General features: G+C 42.0%; 1 protein-coding gene across 2 annotated transcripts; it reads right to left on the bottom strand.

Annotated features, from left to right (window-relative positions):
* Positions 1–246: 246 nt before the first annotated feature.
* Positions 247–12,254, bottom strand: LOC148024368 (uncharacterized). Of its 2 annotated transcripts, none has more exons than XM_087693993.1 (5): positions 11,936–12,254; positions 10,060–10,111; positions 9,510–9,583; positions 9,316–9,408; positions 247–533 (listed from the first exon to the last, which is right to left on the bottom strand). In XM_087693993.1, exons 1-5 carry the CDS (start codon positions 12,082–12,084, stop codon positions 500–502), a joined length of 402 nt encoding a protein of 133 aa, XP_087550119.1. In that variant the 5' UTR covers positions 12,085–12,254; the 3' UTR covers positions 247–499. The 2 variants fall into 2 exon arrangements, with proteins under 2 accessions (XP_087550119.1, XP_087550120.1); XM_087693994.1 differs by having other exon boundaries at positions 247–546; positions 11,936–12,246.
* Between the last annotated feature and the right edge of the window lie 257 nt (positions 12,255–12,511).

The raw sequence follows: 12,511 nt of genomic DNA, 5'->3' as shown, positions 1-12,511 counted from the left end.
TTGTGCCCCCTTGTAAGGAGAGATACACACACCTCAAACCTAGTGAAATTCAGTATAATCACCCCCCCAAACACACACACACACACAGCCATTGGACAAGCAAGGATGAGAGGTTGCATACTCTCCTGACAATGCATCTTTAGCTCTAACAAAGCATGAATCCAAACGGTAGCTATGTCTAATAAACAGTACACACGACACTAGTAATTTCATCAAATTGTTCTGTGCTTGTACACTACCACTGTATTAGATACATAAGAAACATGCATATTTGCTCATCAAACAGGAATACTCATTATACATATTTAATGTCTGATCTGAATGCATATAGTTTCTCATTGCAAAGGGGCATCCATTAAACACATGTACTGTCTGATTTTGATCTATACATTTTACTCCTATGGATACACTTTGCTATTTGATTTGAATGGTCCAAAGCAGGAAGATCACATTCAGCATCATCAATGGGAAATCTTAAGGTCACTTGTAAATCGTTGACTCAAAAGATTTTCGCCATTCTTTCACCATTCATTCTGCACAACTAATCTGAAATGATAAGACATACAAATGAAGGCAAAGAAAACTTCAGCAAAACTGACGGCTCAGTTCAAAGAGATGTAAGCATTAACACTATAATAATACCTTGGATACATCTAGTACCATCATCAATATAAGCTTAGGCAATACAAGCCAAGTTTGACAACAACATTTCATTTATTGTTCCCTCCCAATGAAAGGCATGTAGAAAAAACAATTCTCATTGAATCAAACTGTACCATGCAACAAATATAGTTCCTCTGATCTCTTGCTGCTTCAAGACTTCGTTCAGGGATCACTCGTACAGGACATTTCCACCCAGAGTATATCATGATCTCCTTTGAACAATCTCAACTGGCTTATACTTGAAACCCCGAGTAACGTTTGATAGGATCCTCCCAAGAGACTTCTAATATTCATAGTTCTCATCGATGTTAGCAGTCTGCACATCTTTACCTGTGAGCCCTCATTGACTTAATGAGGAGCATTAGGAGCTCTGTCCACTTTTAGCATTATTTAGGACTTTGACCCTTGGGACATTTCACTAGGCAGCCACTTTCGGCCTTTCTAAGTTTTGTATCCAAATTCTCAATAGAAATCTAACCGCTGTGTTTTCAGCACAGGCTGCGAAAGGGCAGGAACTTCAGAAGATGTGCAGCTGTACGCTAATTTTGCCCAAACCCACCCTCCACATCTGCATTTTGGTGGAGACCACTATAGCAACATTGGCATAAGTCAACTGCAGCATCTGTATTCTGCCTGGCAACAACCTGCCCAGCATAATTCACCACCATGACTAGATCATGGCTGCTTTTCAGCCGGTCTACCTTCCCTCAAACAGCAACCTGCCACCAACTACTTTCTTTCAGGTAGGATGACTAGCAGAAGGCAGAATTTAGATAGTTTCAGCGAGAGGTGTAAAGACAGGATAGTTGACCAGCTAAAGGGCACATGACCAGCGGCAACAGGCCCTCAGCTTAATATGATGTGTCTGTGTGGTACACGTAAGCCCTGTGAATTGTAGAGTTATAAAAACATATAAAGGGCCATAGAACTCAAGAGGCGTGACAAACAAGAGACATGGCAACCAAAGGTATGACAACTAAGAAACATGGCCAGAACTATTTATGAAGGGCTCTCATGATTGCTTAGGGTACAATATGGTCTACTTAAAATAGTGAGGGCCTGTAAAGAAATGCTATCGCAAAGAAAGAGAAACGCAAAGTGTATGACATCATGAAGTACACAATCTACAGAATGCATGAAGACGAACGAATATGGGAATGTGAATGATACAATATGGGCCTCAAACCTCTTATGTCTCAAAGACCAGGGATGAGGAGAGCTGAGAGTGGTGTGCCGAAGATATGAAGGACAGCTCCAAAAGTTGTTTGGAGGATGAACCCCGGCCATCGATGCACCACCACCAGCACCCACCTGAGGGATAGGTAAGGAACCTATGCAACATGTGCCTGGAGAAAAATACCCTGGGTGTTGTGTATTGTGGGACGAGTGACTATATGTATGCAGCAGCAGCAAGTGTAACTTGTGGAAGGGTGTGTCAAAGTGCAGCGAATGCGGAAGTGTATGACCGGACTGAAAAGAGAATGAACACGGAGAGAGAGAGAGAGAGAGAGAGAGAGAGACAATAGAATGTCTTTTTTCGTAAAAGACAATAGAATGTCTCTCTCTCTTTTTTTTTTTCGGTAAAAGGTAATTGTATTAATTACGAAAAAAAGGTACAAGTTTACTTGATTACAAGATACATAATAACACTAACCCATCATGTATAAAGGCCCCAGTACTAAACTACAAAAGAGTTACAAAAGTCATGGCAAAGATGCAGAGGAAATTGCCATATGCCAGGGAAGTAAGTCCTCCCGAGGGAGTAAGCCAGAGTGCCGAATGAGATCTATCTGCCAATGCAAGAGACCTTTAAGCCTCACAATATGTGCCAGGACATTAGAGGCCGAATCAAAAAGAAAGGCATTCCGAGTGGTCCAATTGTGCCAGCATCCCCAGTATCTAAGAAAGTGAAACAAGATCTTCATATGCGGCTGTGCCGGTGTGGGGTATTTTGGTCGTGCAAAAACCCAATCAAAAGGGCTTAGCGAGAAGCCAACCACTGCGTGCCAAACCGCTAACAAGAGCGGCCAGATATTCTTAGCGAGAGGGCACGAAATAAACCGATGATGGGCCAATTCCACAGTAGTGGTGCAAAAGAAACAATGGCCGTTAGAGATTCGACGCTTGGAAAGGGCTGAAGCAAGCGGAAGACCACCAATCATCACCCTCCAAAGAAAGACCTTGCATTTGAAAGGTGTCTTGTTCAACCAGCCCTCCATCACAGTTGCCTTCCACCATGACTGAGATTTCCGCAATCCCCATACAGTATTAGCTTTAGTAACCAGCCATTGATGATCTTTAATCAGAAGATGATACACTTGGTTAGCTAAGGCCTTTTCCAAATTCAACTGACCTGCAAGGTCCCAGTCCTGCCAAGGACAATCCAAAGCAAGGGCAGGAAAGGGTTGCCTACTCTGAAGCACTGACAAAAGCTGTTCCCATAAATCACGGTATCCACGAGGGATTCTGAAAAGCCTCCTGGCTGTACGAAAGAATATCAAGACGTTACGACTGGCAAGGGTGGCATCTGCAACTGAAGTCAAGCCCAAACGTGCCATGCAGTTAAATTTTGGTCTGAGCTCATGTTTGCCTTCCCAAGAAAGTAATCGCAAGGCTGCCAACAATTCCAATTGAAAAGAGTTAGTACGTAAGCGGTCCTCCGCTGGATGCCAACGTGCCTTCTGGAGAACCAATTTCCACAAGCAGACCAAATGAACAAGCAGGGATGAGGAAGGACTAGAAAACCGCAAGTCTGCATTAAGAACATGCCACCAGGAGCTCCGAATTTGCGTATTACCATGCAAAAGCCCGTGATCCTCAAGAAAATAATGGGCTATAACGACCCACGGGTGATGATCCACGCACATGGCACAAAAAAGAGATCAACGAAGTCTCTCTCTCTCTCTCTCTCTCTCTCTCTCTCTCTCTCTCTCTCTCTCTCTCTCTCTCTCTTTCTCTCTCCATGTTCATTCTCTTTTCAGTCCGGTCATACACTTCCGCATTCGCTGCACTTTGACACACCCTTCCACAAGTTACACTTGCTGCTGCTGCATACATATAGTCACCTCAAAGTAGCTCAGACAATTATGTTGCCAATGCTCACATATTTCTTGCCACTGCTGCCTTGGACCACTACTACATTGAATGCTCCGACTCAGTGCATTCGTTTCATGTTATGGAAGAAGAACTCCTTGTATGCAAGCATTTCATGGATTTCTTGGTCGCATGCATGTACCCCCAAACACATGGGTGGTGGGGCTATTTTGGATGCCGAAACTCATATGCTGGCACTCCGTTGGTCTCTTTTTCGTGCCATGTGCTTGGATCATCACCCGTGGGTCTTTATAGCTCGTTATTTTCTTGAGGATCACAGACTTGTGCATGGTAATACCCAAATTCGGAGCTCCTGGTGGCATGTTCTTAATGCAGACTCGCAGTTTTCTAGTCCATCATCCCTGCTTGCTCATTTGGTATGTTTCCGGAAATTGGTTCTCCAAAAGGCTCAGTTATCAGTCCACAGTTTTGTATTCAACATTCATTGCAATCAGTGAATATTTTCTTCCTTCATTTGCATCACTTGATAATAAAACACGTACGACGCTTCGGTAAGTTCCAATTGCAGATCATTGATCAGACGATCTCAGACTTTGTGCTTTCTCTCTCTCTCTCTCTCTTCCTCTATGTTTGTGTTTCTTCTTCCGTTGCGGACTCTCACAGTAAGAAGAAATTTCAAGGAGAGTGTTTCTACTACAACAAAAAAGGACATGCAATTGCAGATTGTCATGTCAAGAAGGCAAATGAAAAGAATGGTAACCTTAAAAGTAAAGAAAAGGAGATAGCCAACACGGCTGAAGCAAAGCCGGAGTTATTCATGGCAACCATCGAGGAAGTGGGTTCCTTAGCACAAGAAGAATCTACCACTAATTCATGGGTATTGGATAGTAGTACATCCCGTCACATGACCAGCAAGAAAGGTCTATGAAACCGGTCTAGCAAAGACCTCACTCCCTTACTCAACACCAGATTGGCCCTGAAGACCGGCGCTCTTCTTGGTATTTCTTTATCAATTAAAAGATGGAAAATTACAAAAACGATCATGTTTCAAAATACATAACCTATGAACAGTTGATTTTCATCTCTTCTGAGTAAATCCCAGCTGCATAGGAACACTACTGCATGTCCAAATCAACATCCCTTTTAGGAAAGCATTTTCTGTGACCAAAACTCAATGATTCCTATGTAGAATTACAGTCTGCAGATCTCTGAATTCACTGTTCTTACTGTCCAACATGTCTAGAGTTCACTATTCTTACTATCCAACACACTGTTCCTACTGTCCAGCATGTGCAGAATTCACTGTTCTTACTGTTCAACATGTGCAGAATTCAATGTTCTTACTGTTCAGCATGTCCAGCATTTTCTGTGACCAATACTCAATGATTCATGTGTAGAATTTCAGAGAAAACACAAAATTGTACCTTCAATGGAATCAGCCCATCATGCAAAGCATTTCCTCTGAGAATAGAGAGAGAGTTGATCAGAGGAAGCAAGCTCTACCTCCGTACTTGAGTCAGAGACGTAGAAGTACTCTCCATGGCTGATTTTCTTGCAACGATCTGTCCTCAGCTCCTCAAAACTTCATTCTTCCATTTGCTCCTTATGCCTATTACATTTTTTTTAATGCTCTCTCTCTCTCTCTCTCTCTCTCTCTCTCTCTCTCTCTCTCTCTCTCTCTCTCTCTCTCGGGAATTTGTGCCACATGGCATACATGTAACAATTTTCCCATTTAAACCTTCTGGTCTAAAATTCTCCATGATCGGTGCAATATTTGACCTCGGCACAAACTAGAGAATTAATTTCATGCAAAAACGAAGATAATGACGCGAACACATTCTGAGGTCCAAAAATAGTGACTTCCTAAATTTTAGGAATGGTGACCCCTGCATTCCTCAAGTTGTTTTGAGCAACTTTTATCATTGTGACCACATCAAAAAGTGTAATGTGGCTCAGTTACGGTGACTTTTATTCCATGAGCATTCTCACATGTGCATCTTCGATCTTGGCCAGGCTTATTGTCCTGCACCATCTCTAGTAGCTAAGCACACAGTCCCAAACTACTGGCATTTTATTCTTCAGTGCCCATTCAATATGGAACCGGTCCTAAGGCTTAGACAAACCATTAGTCCAATTTGTCCCAATGGCTGCCTCTTCTGGCCATGCAAAGATCCCAGCTTATTCCAAGAGAACTCTAGGGGTAAGAAGCAACAGCAACAAAAGAAAAGACAAATAATATATTTATATAAGTAAATAAGAAAAACTACTATACAAAGTATCACCACCTCGTGATAGTCTATATAGTTCTATGCAGCCTCTACAAGAATCCATCACTGTGACGGTTGGAAACGATGCAGAATGCCCTCCTACGGACATACATACTATTTCCTTTGTTGCTGCAGATGGTGAAGTCAAAAAGCTTTAAAATGTGTTGTATGTTTCAAAAATCAGCAAATCAATTGTTGCTATAACTAATCTTGGTCAAAAAGTGAGATTCAACAAGATAAGTGCAGAAATTTCTGAACAATGCTGGCAAAGCAGAAAGAAGGAACAACCTATATGAGCTAAGTGCTCTTACAACCATCGCTAGAGTAGGCACAAGCAAGCTTTGGCATAAAAGGTTTAAACACATTAGATTTGCAGTTTTGAAGGAGATACATAAACAAGGTATGGTTGCTCACCTACCTACAATTATTGAATTGAAGAATCCATGTGAAGCTTGTATGATGGGCAAGCAACAGAGAAAGACATTTCCACAAGAAAGTAAGAATAGAGCAAATGCTCCTCTAAAGTTGGTACATGCTAACTTATGCGGTAAGATGCCTCCACAAGCCTTGGAAGGATCTTATTTCATATTGATTGTTGATGACGACTACAGTAGAAAGATATGGGTGTACTTTCTTCGTGATAAGACTCAAGCTGTTGGTAAGTATAAAGAATGGCTAAAACTTGTTGAGAATAAAATAGGGAAAAGTGTGAAGAAATTTAGAACAAAAGGTGGTGGTGAGTTTAACTCAAAGAAGTTTAAAACCTTTTGCAAGAGCAAAGGGATCAAGCGTCAATTGACGACGCCTCATACACCTCAACAAACCGGTGTTGTGGAACACACGAATCGCACCATTGTGGAGATGGCAAGGTGCATGCTAAAAGGCAAGGGATTACCAAACCATTTTTTCGCCAAAGTTGTAAATACTACAATCCATATTCTCAATTGGAGCTACAAAAAGGCTCTCAAGGATAAAACACCTCACGAGGCTTACACTGGTAAAAAACCATTTGTCTCACATTTCAGAACTTTTGGATGTGAATGCTATGCACATCACATGTTCCTGATAAGAAAAGAAACAAGCTAAAAAAAAAAAAAAAAAAAGTATCTTCTTGGGTTTTAGTGATGCGCACAAGGCTTACAAATTGTAGATCAAGAGGTAAAGAAGATCATAGCCAGCCATAATGTGATGTTCAAGGAGTAGCCGCATACAAAGAAGGAGAAGAAGGTAAGTTCTTCCACTTTATCATCAAGTCAAGTAGTCCACTATGAACCTGTCCCCAAAGCTACCCCTATCCTTAAGGAGAAGGAAGAATCATCTTCGGATGATGAAGAGAAACTTCACCAACCTAACATCACACCACCGAAAAAGCCATTGCTGCGATGGGTGGCACAGCTCTATGACCAAAATAATCCTATGGCCACATCTGTTGAGAAGAAGGCAAATGGACCAAGAAGGTCTCACAGAATAGAGAAGCAAAGGACTTCTGCTCACATAGTCAATATGGCCTTGATGGCTGAGATTATGAGAGAAGTAACAAAGCCAACTAACTTTGAAGAAGTACTTGCAAATCCAGCATGGAAGGCAGCTATGCAAGCTAAGTATCACAGCATCATGAAAAATGACACTTGGGAGCCAGTGGATCGGCCACCAAAGAGAGAGATTATTGGCACTAAGTGGGTCTGGAAGGTCAAGTACAAGGCTGATGGAACCTTGTTGAAGGATTTGATTTTCAAGATTCATTTGCTCCAAGTGTCAAAATTACCACTTCTCACATAATACTTGCAATGGCCAGTTTACCAAATGGATGTTAAATTAGCATTCTTGAATGGTGACCTTAAGAAGGAGGTATACGTGGTTCAACCACCAAGGTTTGAGGGCTTCCATTCTGAGAACAAAGTGTGTAAGCTAAATAAATGCTAGGATGTGAGTGCTCAGATACTTAAAGGAAACTCTTGACTATAATAACATACAGTTCTGGTACTTCTCTTGTAGGGTATTGCAGCTTAGATTGAAATGATTCCAAAAAGTCAGTTTCTAGTTATTGTTTTTTTTTCGGTTCATGAATTTTCTCTTGGATCAGTAAAAGAAGCAACCAACAGTGGTATTGTCTTCTACCGAAGTAGAGTACAAGGCAGCCTGTTTTGCTACATGTGAAGCAGTATGGTTAAGGAGGATCTTATGGCATATGGGAGTGCAGGATGAAGACCCAACTATGCTAAGGTGCGACAATCAGAGTTGCATCACCATTGCCAAAAATCCAGTGTTTCATGCACACACAAAACATATAGAGATCCAATATCACTATGTACATGATTTGATTGAGAATGGGATAGTGGAGCTGGTCTATTGTCCAATAGAAGAGAATGGAGCAGATATCTTCACCAAAGCACTCTTGAAGGATCTACTTTAAGTTCATCTTCAAAGACTCGGCATTGGACCAAGGAGTTAGTCACCTGCGAGTGGACATTGAGAAGAGGGTGTTAGATATGCTCAATGCCTTACCCTCGTAAGGTGTCACCAATGATCCATGATGCTCAAACTTACAAGGCCCCCATTATGAGGAGAAGCCATGTGTGAGTCTAGACATTGGTGGATCCTGACTTGTATGTTAGATAAGATTTATGTAATAGAATGGCCAAACCGTTGCAAGTCTAGTCTTTGGGTTAGACAGAGTAGTTAAAGTTAGTAGTAACTCAAGGAACACCGCATCGGGTTGCAAGGTAAGGAAGTTATCAAGGACCCCTATTTTGGATCTAAGGGCCACAAAAGTAGCCTTTGACTAGGGGGAATATTCCCTAGCCAACTAGTGGAGATGCACATGGAAAGTCAACAGACAAGTGCATATGAAAGGTTATCCATCATGATCCCCTTCACAAGCTATAAAAGATAGACCCCTTCAGGGCTTTCATAATCCATCCTTTCACTCAATCAAAGTCATTCCAGCTAGCCTTAATCTCTTCACCTATCTTCTGTCTAGATCGCCATCTAAACTTCACATTGGAAGCACACGGGTGGACACAGCCATCTTCGTATAAACTTGTTTGGAGTTAAAGAAATTTTTGTTCTCCTCTTATCTACTGTGTACTCTCTTTCTCTATCTCTTGCTCAAATTCTATTCGCTATGCCATGTGATTTTTATAGAAGCCATTATTAACTCCTTATTATACCTTTAATACTTACTACTACAAGCCCTTGATTGAGACCAGCAATTTTCAATGATTTTGAGAAACTTTCCTTTGCAATGGTGTCTCATACTAAAACAGAGAGGAGAGGAACTACAAAACACCACCTTTATAAATAAATTAAAAACATTGCAAATGGTACTGACCTGGAATGTTGTTCCTTAAGGAGGACAACATAAAGTGGAGCATGTGCAGGGAGATGAAAAAGTTTCCAAGCAACGTACCAGCTTGTTGTTATGCTACATCACAAGAGAAATTAGCGGTGCTATAAGTGACACAAGAAGTTTCTAAGGTGCTTGCATTGGTTGAAACCAAACTCAGTAACGTAAGTAGTATGTACCTTCCAAAGCATATCAAGAGCACTGTCCAAATACATGCACTAATCCAGGACGTTTCTTTGTACCACACCCAGATCTGGATCAATCACAGATACAGTTAGAAATTAGTACTGCCTTGTCAAGATGGAACTGACTACCACAAAATACTTTGCATGGAGATCAAATAAAATGTCTAAACTGACATTAAACATAATAAAATATGGCTGTAAGCCGTAAGGCCAGACGTCAAATGCTTATAATCACACAGCATTATCAAACTAGCTTGAAGGTCAGGTGTAAAATAATGTCATCAGGTTGCAGAATCGCTTGCTTAATTTTCAAATTCCCTGATCATATGATGTTCACATGGCATGTCTAAGAATTGTCTTCTGCTGTACTAACTTACATACACAAGCTCAAGCCCTAACAAGAATCAATTTATATATCTCAACATAAAACAAGCAGAGAGGCTAATATGGACTACAATGCTGCTATCACAAGCCCTTGTGCAGCTCCTGATCTGATAGTAAAAAATACAGGAGTACTACAATTGTGGTAAAAGGTAGAACCTACCGCAATTACGGCAACATTGACATAAAAATCAATGAGAGTTGCTGCCATCCACCTGTCAAGACACAAAAGTGGCAGTGAGCATGCGTGTAAAACTCAGAAATGTGTATCAGATCATCAAGAGGCAAAAGTAGCAGTGACCATAGTTATAAAACTGAGAAGTGTGCTTCAGATCATATAGATCACCTGAGGTCTATACCCCCATAAATGTTGCTTTTTTTCCCCAAAAAAACACTGCACTACCTTGGAATCTCCAACCACAACAAGCACCTTTTTCTAGAAGCTGACAAGTAGTGTGCGCACTGTTTTGGATGGACAGCTTTAATGACACTCTAATCGTGAGGAAAGTTATGTGCAAAAGCATACTTCCGTAGCAATGTGTCATTCAGCTGCACATTTGCAGTGCACACAGGGTAGCTGATCAATATGGGCACAGCAAGCATGCTGAGCAGTAAGCATAGGTGCATGCAATTGCAGTGGGGTTCACTTCACACTATGATCTTGCAGAGAGAGTGTCTTGTTCAAAAGAATGCCTGATCAATGCAGTATCACTGAGTGATAACCCATGTGTTAGGACAATATTCATATTGCTTCTAGAAAGTATGAAGGATGCCATTAGAAGCACAGTAATAGTGGACATCAATTTAACTCATCTTCTATATGCACAAGATCACCAATTTCCTCCACTGCATCCCTTCAAGAGGCATCCCCATCCCTCTACATACCACCACGTGATGCATCATCTATCCAACCATGATGCATTATTAATCCACCTTAGAGTGCCACTTACTTATTCATATTTTTCTAGCATTTTATTGGCTCTTAATGATGGTCCCGAACAGCATTGAATCTATTAAAATGAGACTCAATAATATTCAATAGGCCAACCCGCTTAGAATGTACTATAGAAGGGGACTCAACATGAATTGCCACTTTCATCCCTTCGTCTTACACCTAACCTTCAGTGCCAGCCCTCCTCCTTCATTGTCATGTTCATTATCTACTTCAGCTACATCTCTTCCAAAGCTGCTACCCTACCTACTGGCTGCTACCACTTATGCTATTAGTGCCACCCTGCCTGCTGAAGGCTGCCGCCTTGCACTTTTGAGGTGCTGACATGCCCAACTGCTGCCACATGGCCATAGACTGCTGGGTTTTGAGTCTACAGCTGCCATTAAACTACAGTCACTATCTTGGCGGCTGCATTTTCTGTTTGCAGCTGCTACCCAGCCTCGTTACTCATCCCTGAGGACTGCATGCATCCTACAGTTCTTGCATTTGCAATCAGCTTGTCTTCTGAGTGTTGGGATTGGCTTATGTGTCCATCTACATCGGATTACTGCATTGTCATTGTTGATTTGCCACCTCGATATCCATTCCCGAAGGATGATACTCTTCAAAAATCTCTTAGCCCGTTCCCGTGCGAGATAGGGGCTGTTGGACAGCATCTGCTCCTTCAATTGTACAGCGTTCAGCATTCATTCATCTTCCTCTTCTTCATTTGCGTTCTTGTATGAGTTCGTTGTGTTAGGCATGTTTATACACTCTCTACTGCTTTCTTTGATAACCCTAGTGTATCCTCGCACATGCCACCTTCCTGCCCTTCCACAATCTCACCGATGCATATCCATGGACCAAGTCTGCGTTGACATGTGCGATACGCATGAATGATCCTGCTATGACACACAGGCCGCCTAAGAGTGAACTGATCCATCCCTTTTCGATTGAGACCGTGGTTTTGGCATTGAATTGGATACTGAACGGACCTTCTGCTATGGCCATCTTAGCCCTGTTGCTGTTAAGAACGATCATACTAATCCGGAGGCCCTTAGCTCGCGCCACATCCATGTCTTAGATGGAGCACGGCAAGGAGACTTACGGGGTGAGAAGCTGTCGTCTGAAAGGGCTCCCATCTGTGGCAAGGGTGTAGATCACAGTCACGAAGGTGATGAGGCCCAGCAAGCCGAATACGATCCTTCCCACGCCAACCGAAGCTGCTGCTCCCCCTCCTCCCCCTACTCCCGTCATTGCTGGTGGTTGTGGCCGTCAGGGGTTTGCACGTGCAGTGAGAGATGTCGTACTTTGAATATGTCCATAATATTTGCCTACGTCTCATGAGTTGTTGTGGCTCAGAGCCGTCACACGTGCAAGCATATTGGTCCTCCCAAATTACATAGGCATCGGAGACTAGCATTCCTTGCACATGAAGGGACACAAGGAATGGAAACCAGACTTCTAATCTCTGAAGCAAGGTTTCATAGACCCCCCAAGAATGTAGCCCACTTGTACATTTATTCTATACACTAGCATCGCACACGGGACGCTAAGCCACTCTATAACTGCTTAGTTGCAGTGAAGCAGCAAGCGATTCTCTTATTTCCTTGTTCTCTCTCTCGCATCGAACGTAAAATTAAAAGTGATTTATCAAATTTGTGATATAAAATATCAAATATAC

Source organism: Lygodium microphyllum, chromosome 15 (genome assembly GCF_053477565.2).
Source record: "Lygodium microphyllum isolate KBCC chromosome 15, Lygodium_microphyllum_v1.1.10, whole genome shotgun sequence".
Classification (NCBI taxonomy): domain Eukaryota; kingdom Viridiplantae; phylum Streptophyta; class Polypodiopsida; order Schizaeales; family Lygodiaceae; genus Lygodium; species Lygodium microphyllum.
The sequence above is the reverse complement of the archived record's forward strand: the minus strand, read 5'-3'. Positions and strand labels throughout refer to the sequence as shown.

Excerpts from the sequence above, each read along its gene's own strand:
- LOC148024368 (XM_087693993.1), bottom strand. The coding sequence starts at position 12,084 with ATGACGGGAGTAGGGGGAGGAGGGGGAGCAGCAGCTTCGGTTGGCGTG. Across the intron at positions 9,409-9,509 it reads CTCTTGATATGCTTTGGAAG|CATAACAACAAGCTGGTACG; the intron begins GTACATACTACT and ends CTTGTGATGTAG. Across the intron at positions 534-9,315 it reads CTTAAGGAACAACATTCCAG|AATGAATGGTGAAAGAATGG; the intron begins GTCAGTACCATT and ends TTAGTTGTGCAG.